This window comes from Taudactylus pleione, unplaced genomic scaffold (assembly GCF_031769625.1).
Source record: "Taudactylus pleione unplaced genomic scaffold, aTauple2 ptg001851l, whole genome shotgun sequence".
NCBI classification, from domain to species: domain Eukaryota; kingdom Metazoa; phylum Chordata; class Amphibia; order Anura; family Myobatrachidae; genus Taudactylus; species Taudactylus pleione.
In genome coordinates, this window is record NW_028286248.1 from 169,109 (window position 1) to 186,668 (window position 17,560).

The 17,560-nt window shown below is 49.9% G+C and overlaps 1 protein-coding gene across 5 annotated transcripts in view; it reads right to left on the reverse strand.

Moving 5' to 3' along the window:
- LOC148436261 (arf-GAP with GTPase, ANK repeat and PH domain-containing protein 3-like) overlaps positions 1 to 17,560 on the reverse strand; it is a 281,879-nt gene that overhangs the window by 160,874 nt on the left and 103,445 nt on the right. For all 5 annotated transcript variants that reach the window (XM_088465112.1, XM_088465115.1, XM_088465113.1 and 2 more), the window contains exon 4: positions 5,363 to 5,448. In XM_088465112.1, the coding sequence (XP_088321238.1) occupies positions 5,363 to 5,448 (86 nt within the window). The remainder of the gene's footprint in view (positions 1 to 5,362; positions 5,449 to 17,560) is intronic.

Below are 17,560 nucleotides of genomic sequence, written 5' to 3' on the forward strand. Positions count from 1 at the left end.
CAGGGAACATACCGCCTCCTGTATCAATAAGGCTTTGCCCTTGTTGGAGACATCAGAGTGGAAGAATTGGTGAGGAGGTCGGCTGCGAAACGAGAGGGCATAACCCCGAGAGACCACCTCTCTTACCCAGGCATCTGTTGTGGTTTGATGCCAGTACTAGGCAAACTGAAGAAGTCGGCCTCCCACTGTGGGGTGCCCCAAAGGGAGGCCCGTACCGTCATGCTGTGGACTTGTCGTCCGGTTTAGAGGCTGGACGCCTTGTACTCCAAGCTTGCTTTTTGGGTCTGTTAGTCTTCCTGACAGCCGTCTGCTTGGGAAACGACTGTCTTTTAAGCCTGTAGGGCCGAAAATAGGGAGTTCGGGAACCAGAGGGGACAGAGGCTGATAGCAGACGAGCCGACTTGGCCGCTTCTAAAGTGTCCACGATCTTGTCTAGATCTGGGCCAAACAATACTTTCCCGTTGTAGGGTAAAACTTCCAGTCCCTTCTTAGAGTCCACATCCACCCTCCATGACCGGAGCAATAAGGACCTGCGCGCTGTGACAGCCGCGGCTGACACTCTGGAGGATAACAGGCTGACATCCAAAGCTGCCTCATTCATATAGGTAGCAGAGTCCCTTATCTTGCCCACCAGGGACAACTGGTCCTCTGAAGTATCAGGAGACAGGGACTCCTCCAACAGATCTGCCCAGGATTCCACGGCCCTAGCTACCCAAGAGATAGCCACAGACGGTCTGGCCACTGCTCCTGACAAGGAGTAAATGGACTTTAGGCAGTTTTGCACCTTCCGGTCAGTTGAGTCCTTTAAGGATGCAATGGAAGGCATAGGTAAGGTCGCACTTCTGACTAAGCGTGTTACATGGGAGTCCACTACAGGAGGTGAAACCCATTTCTTGAAGTACTCCTCAGGAAAGGGGTATGCACTGACCAGACGCTTTTGCGGCTGGAACCGCCGCGCCGGAGCCTTCCACGCCTCCTCCAGATGATCCACTAGCTGATCTGACAGAGGGAAAATGGCTGAAGAACTTTTAACCCTTTTAAACAAGGGGTGTTTAGATATAACAGCCGGAGGGGCAACCTCCTCCTCAATGACCAACACCTCGTATACTGCTTGGACCAGGCCCGGAATGTATAACACTGGACTCGGACGACCTAACATCCTCGTCCACATAGGGATGGCGAGGAGACACAGAAGGCCTTTTTGCCAGCACCCTAGGGGTCCTAGATAGTGAACCAGGGTCAGAGCCCGCAGACAGGTTGACCTTAGACCCCTGTGGTACATTAACCACCTGCGGTGCCAACTGGTTCTGTGGCATAGGAGCCAGAACCAGCGGTTGTGAAGACCCCACTTGAGGAAGCATAGGGGGCACCGCCATGAGAACCATAAGCGTCTGCAGTGCCTGAGCAAAGCACGTCCACGGGGCTTCTTGTGCAGTCCCAAGGACCGAAGAGGGACCTGGAGGGACATAACACCTGCCGCATAAACCGTCACACACCACATCAGTCTCTAAAATGCCAGTAGCACAACGTACACAAGACTGCAAGGCGGCATAGACACCCGGGTATTATCCTCACCGCTGGACATGGTGACAGGAGATATAGGTGTGTAAATAGGGGTTCAAGTAACACTATACACAGAAGCTGTTTGTGACCTAACCAGACCTGGACAGCAAGTCGGAGGTTAAACGGAAAATCAGTGTACAGCAATAGTTATAGTAGAGAGTAAAGCAGACACACTCAGATGTTAGCAACAGTCACAGACAATGCCGGGGAAAAACTCCGCACTACCTGGCACTTTACATCAACCTCAAAGTCACCGAAGACTGAAAGGGTTAAAAGTAGGGATGTGCAGGCTCGGATAGGTTCGAGTTTGCACGTGGAGTTCGGATTTTTCCCTCCAAAAAAACGGAACTCAGAACGAGGCAAAACGTCATCTTACATGGACGAACATCATCATTCCTGGACAAAAGACCAGGAATGATGATGTTCGTCCATGTAAGATGACGTTTTGCCTCGTTCTGAGTTCCGTTTTTTTGGAGGGAAAAATCCGAACTCCACGTGCAAACTCGAACCTATCCGAGCCTGCACATCCCTAGTTAAAAGTGCTGCAAATCAACTTCAAAACCAAAAGGTTACTGATGGCAGCACCTACATACCGGACCCGGGAATCAGAGTATGTAGGGGGACACCGGACACCAGCTACTCACCGCTGCCTGGGGAAAATGGCCACCAAACGCCTGCAGGAGGAGTCCCCTACAGCATGGCCTGAGAGCAGGGCAAAGGCGCGCTGAGTGGGGGGGGGTGGGCCGGCTGCTGTGCATGCGTACCATCTCCACCGACCAGACTAAGAACCGCTAGGAACGCCAGGCCCTTCCTCCTCCAGAACCCGGCGGTAACTTGTCCCTGGTGGCCTAGTGGACGCCGGGGTATGGGGGGCCGAGCGCCACTGCTGACCGGCGCCAGGCGTCCCCTGCCTGGCGCTAACAGGCTGCCCTGCGGCAGTTCCCGTCCAGGGATACCGCACGCAGTAGTCCTTACCTTATCCTTCCACCTCCTGCCGCTGCAGCCCTGAGAGCCAACATGTCCCGCTAGCAGGGACACGCCGGTCCTGCTGAGACTCACGGCTCTGTGCCGGGACGCGGCTCTGGCGAGGGGGGGTGTAGGAGCGGCAGTCCTGACTTCCTCTGGACTGTCAGGGTCGTCTGCTCAATCCCTCTGACTCCAATCAGCAGAAATTCCTGACTTCAGGGGCTCTTCTGCTAGCCCCCCTGCTGTTACCGGTGCTCCCCAACCTATCCGGCCAGGGCACCACACTAAACTGAGTAATGCCCTTCCTGGGAGGCGGGGTATGGAGGGGGACCAGTACATCCTGGGGGAAGGAAGTTCACTGCATGGTGCCCGATGCCTACATCATCCACCTATACCCCAAGGTCACCTAAGGAACCTGAAGTAGAAATGATTATTTATCTAACATTGAGCAGGTTGTACAAATAATCTAATTGTAATGTAGAATCTGTGCAGCCAGGTCTGCTATTAATGACAGTATACAGAGACATAGGTGATACATGTCATTTATACGCAGACTGCCCGATTCCCATGTCAGTATACGATGATTTCCCCCGGTGACCAGCTGCTTCATCTATCATATACACGGCAGGAATATCGCACAATCATTTAATAGTCTTATCTGGATTATAACTGATTCAGGAATCTGACCCGACCGTGTATGAATACCGAAATATCCAAATAAAAATGTGCACTACAAAGAGTAATGGCGGGCGAGGCTGTTTGCATACTAGCAGCGGGAGACACATAAGGATCTCGCTATGGGTACTGCCTTGTATGACCTGCAGCGACCCTGCCTGTTATGTACAGTTACTGAGGGGAACACGGGACATGTTGCGGGTATAGAGAGTGGATGGAGGAGTGCAGGCACTTTACACACCTGGGGAATAGCACGGACTTCAGCCAAAGCTCCTCCTACATACAGACAGGGTCTCAGCCATAGCTCCCCTGGAAGGTGTCCTTCATACAGACAGGGTCTCAGCCATAGCTCCCTGTAACGTGTCCTTCATACAGACAGGGTCTAAGCCATAGCTCCCCTGGAAGGTGCCCTACATACAGACAGGGTCTCAGCCATAGCTCCCCTGGAAGGTGCCCTACATACAGACAGGGTCTCAGCCATAGCTCCCCTGGAAGGTGTCCTTCATACAGACAGGGTCTCAGTCATAGCTCCCCTGGAAGGTGTCCTACATACAGACAAGGTTTCGGCCATAGCTCCCCTGGAAGGTGTCCTACATACAGACAAGGTCTCAGCCATAGCTCCCCTGGAAGGTCTCCTACATACAGACAGGGTCTCGGCCATAGCTCCCCTGGAAGGTGTCCTACATACAGACAGGGTCTCGGCCATAGCTCCCCTGGAAGGTCTCCTACAAACAGACAGGGTCTCGGCCATAGCTCCCCTGGAAGGTGTCCTACATACAGACAGGGTCTCGGCCATAGCTCCCCTGGAAGGTGTCCTACATACAGACAAGGTCTCAGCCATGGAATCTCTGGAAGGTGTCCTACATACAGACAAGGTCTCAGCCATAGCTCCCCTGGAAGGTGTCCTACATACAGACAGGGTCTCGGCCATAGCTCCCCTGGAAGGTGTCCTACATACAGACAGGGTCTCAGCCATGGAATCTCTATATTTAGAACACCTTCCAGACAGGGTCTCAGCCATAGCTCCCCTGGAAGGTGTCCTACATACAGACAGGGTCTCGGCCATAGCTCCCCTGGAAGGTGTCCTACATACAGACAAGGTCTCAGCCATGGAATCTCTGGAAGGTGTCCTACATACAGACAAGGTCTCAGCCATAGCTCCCCTGGAAGGTGTCCTACATACAGACAGGGTCTCGGCCATAGCTCCCCTGGAAGGTGTCCTACATACAGACAGGGTCTCAGCCATGGAATCTCTATATTTAGAACACCTTCCAGACAGGGTCTCAGCCATAGCTCCCCTGGAAGGTGTCCTACATACAGACAGGGTCTCGGCCATAGCTCCCCTGGAAGGTGTCCTACATACAGACAGGGGCTCAGCCATGGAATCTCTATATGTAGAACACCATCCAGACAGGGTCTCGGCCATGGAATAAGTCTCTGGAATACAGACAAGTCTCAGCCATGGAATCTCTGGAAGGTGTCCTTCGTACAGACAGGGCCTCAGCCATAGCTCCCCTGGAAGGTGTCCTACATGCAGAGAGGGTCTCGGCCATAGCTCCCCTGGAAGGTGTCCTGCATACAGACAGGGTCTCGGCCATAGCTCCCCTGGAAGGTGTCCTACATACAGACAAGTCTCAGCCATGGAATCTCTGGAAGGTGTCCTTCGTACAGACAGGGTCTCAGCCATGGAATCTCTGGTCCCTGCTCCTAGCCTCAGATACCTAGCAGCTCTGTGCCAGGTCTGCGCTATAAAATAGTCTAACCACCGATCTGCAGCAACATAAGCAGTCCAGGCATATTAAGGACCTGAACACGTGGTCCTGATCAGCAGCTCCTCCGTCTACAGCACCCTCTTGTAGGGACCATATTCCTAAATCCAAACTCTATACCCCCAAGATCCCCAGTGTACGTCAATGATGTAAAGATTTCATGTTTATTGTCCCTTTGTGGATGTACTTTCTTTTTCAAATTTTTACTACTGTTAAAACCCATGTTCTACTATGCGCAATAATAGCCCTTGGCATGCTGGTTCTTCTTGTTCAACAAGCTCAATGCACTTACAGTCAATGGCAGCACTGGGTTTGAATGGGACAATAGCAAGGAAGGGGGCTGATGGGACATGTACCAAGCGTTCGGGAGCCACAGACAGCATCTATACCTGCATCTCCGGCGGTCCTCCTTCATCTCTGATCAGCAGAAGATAACTTTGTCCATCGACCACAATTTCCTTCTTAAACCTGCCCCCTAAAGGTGAGAGAACATAGTCAAGTCAGCAATAATCAACAGTTTACAGACAGCCATAGACACATGACAGCCGTACATGAAATGATATACGGGGGGGTAGTGCACAGAGACAGCCATACACAGGACATGATATACGGGGGGCAGTGTATAGAGACAGCCGTACACATGACATGATATACGGGGGGCAGTGTATAGAGACAGCCGTACACATGACATGATATACGGGAGGCAGTGTATAGAGACAGCCGTACACAGGACATGATATACGGGGGGCAGTGTATAGAGACAGCCGTACACAGGACATGATATACGGGAGGCAGTGTATAGAGACAGCCGTACACAGGACAAGATATACGGGAGGCAGTGTATAGAGACAGCCGTACACAGGACAAGATATACGGGGAGCAGTGTATAGAGACAGTCGTACACAGGACAAGATATACGGGAGGAAGAATATAGAGACAAGCGTAAACAGGACATCATGTATGGCTGGGGGGTGGGTGAGTGTATAGAGACAGCCATACACAATTTTAGACAGACGTACGTAGTAGATAATATACAGGGGAAATATAGAGGGAGCTATAGACAGATGTACATGGGAGACAGTATACAGGGGAAAAGGAGAGTTATGGTAAAACGTACCCTTGTTAACTCTCTTTCTTCGACGTCCATATGGTCCACAGGGGAGACAATGGACTGTAGGTGGGACCTGGAGGGCCGGACACCAACAGCAAAGCTTTTCAATCCCAAGATGCTCTTTCCCCTTATACCCCGCAGACAGGGCTCCCCTGGAAGGTCCCGCCCACAGCCTGAGGGCAACTCAGTTATGTTAACAAGCTCAAGACAGGAGAGGAGAGAAGGAAGACTGTTACACTGACTAATAACACTCTCACACAGAGAAGGAAACAAGTGACCAAGAAAAGAAACCCATAGAAGCCAGGTGCGTCAGGGCGGATGCCCTGTGGAACTAATGGACTTCGAAGAGAGAGAGATAACAAGGGTAAGTTTTACCATAGCTCTCCTTTTCTTCTTCAGGGTACATAGGGCTCCACAGGGAGTCAATGGGGATTTCACAAAGCAGTTGTTCAAGGACGGGAACGCTCCTGAGCTGAGAGGAGAACCCTACGCCCGAAGGAAGCATCCTGAGAGGCAAATGTATCAAAGGCATAGAACCTAAGAAAGGTGTGGACAGAAAACCACGTGGCCGCCCTCCATAGCTGTTCAGCTGAGGTGCCACGCCGGGCTGCCCATGAGGGATCCACAGGGCGAGTAGAATGAGCAGATACTGAAGCTGGCACAGGAAGGCCAGTCTACGTTTAAACCTGTGAGATAGTCATGTGAATCCATCTGGCCAGAGTCTGTTTGTTAGCGTCCCATGCCTTCTTGTGGAATTCATATAGGACAAAGAGGGAATCTGATTTCCTGATGGAAGTAGTATGGTCCATGTAGATTTTATGAGCACGGACCACATCCAAAGAGGCCTCACCTGCCGAAAGGTCTGGCGACAGAAAGGTCGGAACCACAATTTTCTCATTAAGGTGGAAATGAGAAACGACCTTAGGAAGGAATCCCGGGAGCGTTCTAAGAACAGCCCTGTCCTGATGAAAGATTAAAAAAGAGGAGCGACATGATAGCGCCTTTAAATCCGATACCCTACGGGGCGATACAAAAGCCAGAAGAAACAGAGTCTTCGCAGTGAGCCACTTGACATCCACTGATTCTAGGGGTTCGAATGGAGGTTACTGAAGTGCGTTGGGCACCACTGACAAATCCCATGGAGCCACAGGAGGGACAAAGGGGAGGTTGTATATGTAGAACACCTTGCAGGAAGGTCTGAACATCTGATAGAGGAGCAATTCTGCATTGGAACCAAAGGGACAAAGCAGAGACGTGTACTTTAAGAGATGCTAGGCAGAGGCCTAGATCCAATCCAGCCTGAAGAAAGGCAAGTATTCTAGAAACCTTAAAAACTTGAGGGTCATAGTTTCTCGAAGCACACCATTGGAAATATGTATGCCATACTCAGTGATACATTCTGGCTGAAGCCAGTTTACGTGCTCTGAGCATGGTCTGGACCACAGAGCTGGAAAATACCTTAGCCGTTAGGAGGGATGTCTCAAGAGCCAAGCCGTTAAAGACAGACGGGCTTGGTCCGGATGTAGACATGGACCCCGAGACAACTGGTCTACTCGTAGAGGTAGTTGAAGAGGAACATCTATGGCGAGACTTTGAAGATCGGAGTAACAATGGCATCTGGGCCAAGCCGGAGCTATCAACAGGACTATGCCCCCTTCCTGCTTAAACTTTCGAAGAACTCGAGGAAGCGGGGACATTGGAGGGAAGTGATACGCCAAATGGAATGTCCACTTCACAGCTGATAGGCCACGAAGGCTGCATCAGGGTCCCCTGTTCTGGCTCCTTACACTAGAAGATGTGGTTGTGTCTTGAGGCCATGAGATACACATCAGGTAGATAGACCATTTGTCCACCAGGAGCTTAAAGACTTCTGGATGTAGAGACCACTATCATGCATGCACGTCGTGACGGCTGAGGAAATCTGTATCCCAATTGAGAACTCCAGGGGTGAATACTGCAGAGATGGCTGGGAAATGGCGTTCGGTCCATATGAGAATGTGGGACACTTCTGCCATTGCTGTCCGACTTCGAGTGCCTCCTTGGTGATTGAGGTAGGCCACTGCAGTGGCGTTGTCAGAGTGTACTTGTACTGGCCTGCCCTGTGTACCAGAGTGAGAGCTCTATAGATGGCTCGAAGTTCCAGGATGTTGATTGCCAACACTGCCTTGACTGGGGTCCAGGGGCCCAGGAAGGAGTGGTAAGCGGTCACTGCCCTCCACCCTCGGTAGTTTGCGTCCGTGGTGAGGAGAGCCCAGTCCGGGATCCAAAATGGGCGACCCTTGTCTAAATGGGATGTCTGTAGCCAGCAGGCTATTGCAGGCGAACCTCTGGGGGGAGGCCCATCGTCTGGGATCTAAGCAGATGGGGTAGCCCGTTCCACCTGGAGAGGAACAGATGTTGTAGGGGCCTGGAGTGAAACTGAGTGAACTCCACCATGTTGAATGTGGACACCATGGATCCCAAGGTCTATTATCTGAATCTGAGAGTCCAGGAGGGCTCCCAAATGTACCATTCTTTGAGAGGGGTCAGGGAAGACTTTTTCCAGTTGATCAGCCAACCATGCGTTTATAGAAAGGCAATGGTTACCTGCAGATGGCGGTGAAGAATCTCTGGGGAGCTGGCCAACAGCAAGAGATCGTCCAAGTATGGGAGTAGTCTGATCCCTTGACGACGAAGAGAGGCCGCAATAACTGCCATGATCTTGGTAAAAACCTGAGGGGCCGTTGAGAGGCCAAAACGGCAGAGCCTGAAATTGGTAATGTTGCTGTAGTATAGCAAACCGGAGATATTGTTGATGAGAAGGCGCTATAGGTACATGTAGGTAGCATATTGAATCAGAGACACCATAAAATCCCCAGTGTCCATAGCTAGGATAATAGAGTGGAGGGTTTCCATATGAAACCTAGCAACCCTGATAAACTTGCTCAGAGACTTGAGGTTGAAGATAGGCCGATGAGACCCGTTGGGCTTCTGAACTAAGAAAAGGGTAGAATAATAGCCCTTGCCTCGTTGTGAGTAGGGGACCAGAATTATTACTCCTGAATTCAGTAAGGACTGAATGGCTTTTTGGAGCAGCAGGGCCTTGCTTGGATCTGATGGAGGTCCTGTGCAAAAGAACTGCTGAGGGGGGTTGCTTCCGGAAGGATAGGGCATATTCGTGGGAGACCACTTCTCTTACCCAGGCATCTGATGTGGTCTGACACCAAAACTGGGAGAGGCCCGCCCAGTTAGGCTCAACTCTTGTCTTCAAATTTGGTAGGTGGACATCTAGTAGCCCAAATCTGTTGGGTCCTAGGCTTGGAGGCCTTAGTTGATATCTGATGCCTTGGAAAGGATTCACGTTTCACTTTTCCTTGAGGACGAAAGGATGACATCCGAGGCCTCACATTATATGCAGAGGGCAGGAACACCGTTTCGGAAGCTGCCAAGGTAGTCACAATTTTGTCCATTTCTGGTTCAAACAGGATATCCCCAGAATAAGGCAAAGACTCGAGAGCCCTTTTAGAGTCCGAATCTGCCTTCCAGGAGCGGAGCCAAACAATACGACGGGCCACTATAGAGGTGGCAGATGCCTTGGAAGCTAGGAGAGCTGTATCCACAGCTGCTTCACCCAATCAGGAGGCTGAAACTCTAATGTCAGATATGTAGGACAGCTGTTCCCTTGAAGCATCAGGGAGAAATGCTTCAAGGGAAAGGCTTCTGCCCAACTCTCAATGGCTTTTGCCACCCAGGCTATAGCCCTAGCTGGTAATAGCTCCTGTAAGAGAGTACATAGACTTTAGACAAGCATCCATCCTTCTATCCGTAGTCTCCTTCAAGGAGGTTTCAGTATGGATAGGTAGGGTGGCATTCTTGACCAGACGTGTTATGTGGGAATCCACTGCTGGGGGAACTTCACATTTAGTGCAATCACTAGTGGGAAGAGGGTAAAAGAAACAAACATTTAGGCAGCTGAATCTTTTACTTGGCATATGCCATGCCTCACTCATATGATCAGATAGCCGTTCGGAGTTAGGAGGGTGAGGGAGGAGCAGCTCAGGGAGCAGTAAGACCACAGTGGAATGGCGCCCTGAGCTGGGGGAGGGCTGCAGGAAGAGCACCTCCTCCCCTTGCTGACATTAACCACCGGGTCCCCTGGCCTGTAAAATGTGCCCTGCACCAGTGATATATATGCCCTGGTGGTCTAGTGGAGTACTGGGAGAACCAGTGTCCACATCAGCACCTCCGACCTACCTCCTGGGACAGGAGGCAAGACTGCGCAAAGACACAGGTCCCCACAAGCGGGGATTCGCCTTACCTGTCCCCTGAATTCCAGACTGCAGTCTGGGGTCCGGGGAGCCTTGCTAGCTAGTCCCCCTCAGAGCCCCGCTGGGAGAACACAGCCGAGGGCTGGTGTCATGGCGCTGCGGAGGGGTGATGGCGCAGCAGTGCAAATGTCCAAGGGACTGTCTCACACTGCTGCTCAGTAGTAAAATAACTAGAAATGAAAAAAAAATCTAAATAATAAGCTTGGGCTGCTTAAAGCAGCCCCACTGTTAAAATTGGTGATCCAGCTCCTGCCGGACACCAATGACACTGAGTTGCCCTCAGGCTGTGGGCAGGGTATAGGGGGAAGGTCTGGAGCATCCTGGGATTGAAAAGCTTTGCTGTTGGTGTCCGGTCCTCCAGGTCCCACCTACACCCCAATGTCTCCCCTGTGGAGCCCTATGGACCCCTGAAGAAGAAATACAGAGGGAGCTATAGACAGATGTACATGGGAGATAATATACATGGGAAATATAGAGGGAGCTATAGACAGATGTACATGGGAGATAATATACAGGGGAAATATAGAGAGCTATAGACAGATGTACATGGGAGATAATATACAAGGGATGTATATAGAGAGCTATAGACAGATGTACATGGGAGATAATATACAGGGGAAATCTAGACGGAGCTATAGACAGATGTACAACAAGAGATATGGTAAGAACTTACCTTTGTTGTCTCTGTTTCTACGAAGTCCATAGGGTCCACAGGGTTGACCTTGGGGTATAGGTTGGGAACCAAATCCGGGCACCACGCAGTTAAAGCTTTTAGCTCCCAGGATGCACTGGGTCCTCTCTCCCTATAACCCCATCCCCAAGCCAGAGGCACCTCAGTTTGTAAGTAGCCAAAGGCCGGAGGAGGAAAGAAAGAGAGAGAGAGAAGACTGGAACACACAAGAAACCATACTCACAGAGAAGGAGACGGGAAACCGGTGACCAGTAACACAGCCCATATGAAGCCAGGTGCGTCAGGGCGGGCGCCCTGTGGACCCTATGGACTTCGTAGAAACAGATACCAAAGGTAAGTTCTTACCATATCTCTTGTTTTCTACTTCAGGGTCCATAGGGGGTCCACAGGGTTGACCTTGGGGATGTGCTGAGAGGAGAATCCGTCGTCCAAAGGAAACATCCTGAGAGGCAAAGGAATCCAATGCATTAGAACCTTAAAAAGGCGTGGATGGAAGACCACGTGGACACTTTGCAAGGCAGAACAGCCAAGGCGCCACAGCTAGCCGCCCACGAGGGGCCCACAGCCCAAGTGGAATAAAGTATCAACCAAAACAGAAAGGCCTAACCTAAGTGTAGGCCCCTGAGTCATACAAAGTCATCTAGCCAATGTCAAATTATCGGCCGGCCATCGTTCCCTGTGAAGTCCAAAGACCACAAATAAGGAGTCTGAGATCCTGAAGGAACCTGAACGGATCACATAAATCCGGAGGCCGGACCACAGTCAATGAGGCCACACCAGCCGAGAGGACTGATGACTAAAATGTCAGTACCATAAGTTACAGAATAATATGGAACTTAAAAACCACTTTATGAAAAGACCCAGGACGACTCACACCCCTGACATGGTGAAACCTCTTTTGGAGAAGAGACTAGTCCCCGGGATGCACGTCGTGACGGCTGAGGAAGCCCGCTTCCCCATGGAGAGCTCCCGGAATGAACACTGCAGAGTTGGCCGGGAGGAGACCCTTGGACTATGTCAGAATGTATGACATTCCTGTCATTGCCACCCAACTACCAGTGTTGCCTAGATGGAAGCCACTGTTGTGACACTGTCGGACTGAACCTAATCAGGTTTACCGTGACATATGTGTTAGGCCAGAGTGAAGGCCCAAGACAGCCTAAAGTTCCAACAAGTTAAGTGACAGGGCGGAAGCGACAGACGTCCAACTGCCCCGAAACGAATGCGGACCAGACACTGTCTGTAGGAAAGAATACCCTGGACGAGATGGCCATAGCCACCCGGACAGAGACCGACTCGCCTCCGGAGAGAGCATCAACGTTTGAATAGCGATCCGATGGAAAAAACTCGATCCATCTGGAGAGGAGCCAATTATGGCAAGGCCTGAAATTGAACTGAGCACATTCCACCCTACCAAAAGGTAGACAATCTGGTAGACCGTGCATCACAAAGAGTAATGACATATGTCGACTGCGTAGACATCCGCACACTCCAAGTTGAAGAGTGGAGATCTTGTTTTACGGCAGAAAAAATTCTCAGATTCTGAGAATCCAGCAGGGCTCCCAGATGAAGAAAACCCTGTGAGGGATGCAGGGAGGACTTTTTCCCCGATTAATTATCTGTGCCGAGAAGAAGCCACGGTCATCCTGACCTGGCGGTAAAGTACCTCGGTGATCCTGCTAAAAGCAGGAGGCCGTCCAGATAAAGGAGCATTTGGATACACTGAACAGGTGAACTGTCAGAAAATCCATAAAGCTGGTAAACCCCGGTGGAGCTGAGGACAGTTCCAAAAGGCAGAGCCCGAAAATTGCAACTGTTGCTGTGACACAGCAAACCTGAACCCATGCTGATGAGAGGGCTCTATATGTACCTGTAGGTACGTGTCCTGAATACTCAGATATACCATAAAGTCCCCAGGCTCCAAACATCGGATGATGGAGCAAGGTGGACTCCTCCTGAGTCCAGACACCCTTGGAATCTGATTCAGGGATTTGAGACAGAAGATAGGCAAAGGAGGACCAGTCAGCCACTGCCCCAGAAAGAAAGTAGAACAACCAGACCCTCACTGAGATAGTGAGGCTGGCCGAAATATCTCTGCTTACCAAAAAGACTGTATAGCTTTCTGGATTTGCAAGGCCCTGATCGGGTCTGAAGAAGGGCCCGTGTAACAACAGCTATGAGGAGGCAGCTTGAGCAATGAGAGGCCGTACCCGTGAGAGATTACAGCTCCTACCCAAGCATCCGTGGTGACTTGATACCAGCACTGGGTGAACTGAGAATCAGTATCTCACTCTGGAATCCCCCAGATGTAGACCTGTCCCGTCAGGCTGAAGGTATATCCTCAGGTGTAGAAACAGGGTCGTCCGGAAGTCCAGGACTGCTCGGTACTGGATATGGTGGCCCCCGTGGAGGCCGACAGCCTAGTAAAAAACAGGCCTTTAAGCTGACCCTGAGGACAAAAAGACTTAACAGATTTAGTCCGAATGTAGTGGGAGTAGCTAAAGACGGTATCTCTCCATTAGTGATACTGCCAAGGATGCAACAATCTTGTCAAGGTCAGGACCAAACAAGATCTTCCCCATGGAAAGTGTCTGCACCTCTACTTTCCCATAACGCAGCCACAGGGTATTGCGGCGGATACAGTCGCAGCCGAAACCCTGAGAGTTAGAAGACCGGCATCTAATGTAGGTAATCCCACATATGACAACTGCATATCTTATGTGAGCATCAAAAGACATTTGAACCCCAGACGTGTTGGAGGGGAAAAACGTTACAAATGCATCAGCCCAGTATTCAACAGTATTAACCAACCATGCGATGGCCATGGTAGGACGGGCAACAGGCCCTGAAAACGAGTACATTGATTTCAGGCAAAGTTACCACCTACGGATCCGTAAAATCCGTCCAGGCTGGGATGGGAGGCATATTAATGCCTGTAACCCGACGATGAACATACAAATCCACGCCAGAAGGAGATTTCTATTACTTGTGATGACCTCAGGGAATGGGAATCAGGAGGCCTTTGTGACTCCTCGTATCTGGCGACAGCCAGAATCCCGCCATGAGATCCACCCGCTGGACAGAAACAGGGAATGTATGATACAGGTGCAGGATCGACATTCTCTATATCCAGAATGAACCTGGCTACCAGCCCCAAAGCAGGGATGATAATACCTGAAATTGGCTCCCCCCATGTGAGAGGGAAATAGCCGAATACACCATCCAGTTCACGGCAGAGCCACTGGGAAGTAACCACAGGGAGTATATCACGCCATTTAGTATTTCGTAGAAAACGACATCCACCAGGGTGGCTGTTGTGGTAATCCCTGCAAGGGGAATGACAGACCGATGCGGTACCGGAGGTAATTCATGTACTGTGAAAAACCCCGGCAGGGAGCGATAGTCTGTGACACAGGGGTAAAGTGCAAGAAATTGCGAGATACCCCGAGTTCAAAAGGGCAGTATGGTGAAGTAACTCCAAGCGAGTGACGACAATGGGGCCCGCCCGGCGATCCTCAAAGGAGAGGATCCTGAGACATAAACCACCCAAGGGGGTCGTGCAAGGGGCCCCGCACCAGATGGTGCCGCATACAGAAACCTTTCTGAGTCAAATCCTCCGCACTAATTCCTGCAGGCCATGACTTGCAGGATAGCAATAATGGGTGCAGTATCGTGTGCAATCTCCGGGTCAAATATATCTGACTAACCATCTTGACGGAAATATTAAGCAGCGCCATACCGGTCCTGACTGACGCTAAGATTAGCTGCAGGGAACCATTATCAGCGTATGCCACACACAGTTCCATCTAAAATATGGCAACGTGCAGCACGCAACAGTATGTGACAAACCTCACAAATATTAACAAATATATATACTGTATGTGAGGTCTCAGAACCACCCTAGGTACACCTGTATTAGGGCAGATAAAGAAAAGGGATAGATATACACTGACAGGTGAGAGAAAAAGCAGACAGTCAGCACTAGCATAAGTCACATACAATGCAGACATATATACTGTACATACATTTGCATGACATATAATATACTGCACAATGTCGCTACATTCAACTGCCCAGATTCAGTGTCTGGGAAGGCTATAGCGCTGTGTACACTCACCCAAATGGTCAGGTACGCAGGGGGACTGGGCTCACTGACATCCTAGGAGTTCTGCAGCACCACCGAGAGATAATGGCCACTGGAGACCTCAGAAGAAGCGTGGCCCGCGGAGGAAGCAGCTCAGCGACGCCAGACTGTATTATTGAAAGGCGCGCTGAGCTGAGGGGAGGAGCCGCTAGACAGGGAAGGCTTCCTCCCCTGGCTAGCAATTAACCCCCCGGGATGCCGGCTCCCGCTGCCGCTATAATCCCTGGTGGGCTAGTGGACACGCGGCTCAGGTCTGTCCCCAGAGACCGGAGGCATAAAGCTGCACACACACGTGGATCACCGCAAGCGGTGACCACGCGACTTACCTGTCCCCGTCGATCTGGCAGCAGCCCAGGGATTCCTCCAGAGTCCGGCTAGTACAGACTCTGGGGTCCCGCTGCGATCCCCAGATCTGTACTGGCGTCACAGCGCCGGCGGGGTGAAGGAGCGGCAGCTTAGACGTCCATTGGACAGTCTGATGCTGCCGCTCTGAAGAGTAGTAAAAAAGAATAATAAAACTCTTTTAAAATAAATTTTAAGCTAAGGGGCTGCTAAGCAGCGCCCCTGCGCCAAGGGTGACCCGACTCCGGCCGGGCACCAACTTAAACTGAGGTGCCTCTGGCTTGGGGGTGGGGCTATAGGGAGAGTGGACCCAGTGCATCCTGGAAGCTAAAAGCTTTAACTGCATGGTGCCCGGATTTGGTTTCCAACCTATACCCCAAGGTCAACCCTGTGGACCCCCTATGGACACTGAAGTAGAAATGGGAGATAATATACAAGGGAAGTATAGAGGGAGCTATAGACCTGGGAGATAATATACAGGGGAAATATAGAGAGAGCTATAGACAGATGTACATGGGAGATAATATACAGGGGAAATAGAGAGAGAGCTATAGACAGATGTACATGGGAGATAATATACAAGGGAAGTATAGAGGGAGCTATAGACCTGGGAGATAATATACAGGGGAAATATAGAGAGAGCTATAGACAGATTTACATGGGAGATAATATACAGGGGAAATATAGAGAGAGCTATAGACAGATGTACATGGGAGATAATATACAGGGGAAATATAGAGGGAGCTATAGACAGATGTACATGGGAGATAATATACAGGGGAAATATAGAGGGAGCTATAGACAGATGTACATGGAAGATAATATACAGGGGAAATATAGAGGAAGCTATAGACAGATGTACATGGGAGATAATATACAGGGGAAATACAGAGGAAGCTATAGACAGATGTACATGGGAGATACTATACAGGGGAAATATAGAGGGAGCTATAGACAGATGTACATGGGAGATAATATACAGGGGAAATACAGAGGAAGCTATAGACAGATGTACATGGGAGATAATATACAGGGGAAATATAGAGGGAGCTATAGACAGATGTACATGGGAGATAATATACAGGGGAAATATAGAGGAAGCTATATATACAGGGCAAATATAGAGGGAGCTATAGACAGATGTACATGGGAGATAATATACAGGGTAAATATAGAGGAAGCTATAGACAGATGTACATGGGAGATAATATACAGGGGAAATATAGAGGAAGCTATAGACAGATGTACATGGGAGATAATATACAGGGGAAATATAGAGGAAGCTATAGACAGATGTACATGGCAGATAATATACAGGGGAAATAGAGGAAGCTATAGACAGATGTACATGGGAGATAATATACAGGGGAAATATAGAGAGAGCTATAGACAGATGTACATGGGAGATAATATACATGGGAGATATAGATGGAGCTATAGACCTGGGAGATAATATACAGGGGAAACAGAGAGAGCTATAGACAGATGTACATGGGAGATAATATGCAGGGGAGATATAGAGGAAGCTATAGACAGATGTACATGGGAGATAATATACAGGGGAAATCTAGAGGAAGCTATAGACAGATGTACATGGGAGATAATATACAGGGGAGATATAGTGGGAGCTATAGACCTGGGAGATAATATACAGGGGAAATATAGAGAGAGCTATAGACAGATGTACATGGGAGATAATATACAGGGGAAATATAGAGGAAGCTATAGACAGATGTACATGGGAGATAATATACAGGGGAAATATAGAGAGAGCTATAGACAGATGTACATGGGAGAAAAATATACATGGGAGATATAGTGGGAGCTATAGACCTGGGAGATAATATACAGGGGAAATATAGAGAGAGCTATAGACAGATGTACATGGGAGATAATATACAGGGGAAATATAGAGGAAGCTATAGACAGATGTACATGGGAGATAATATACAGGGGAAATAGAGAGAGCTATAGACAGATGTACATTGGAGA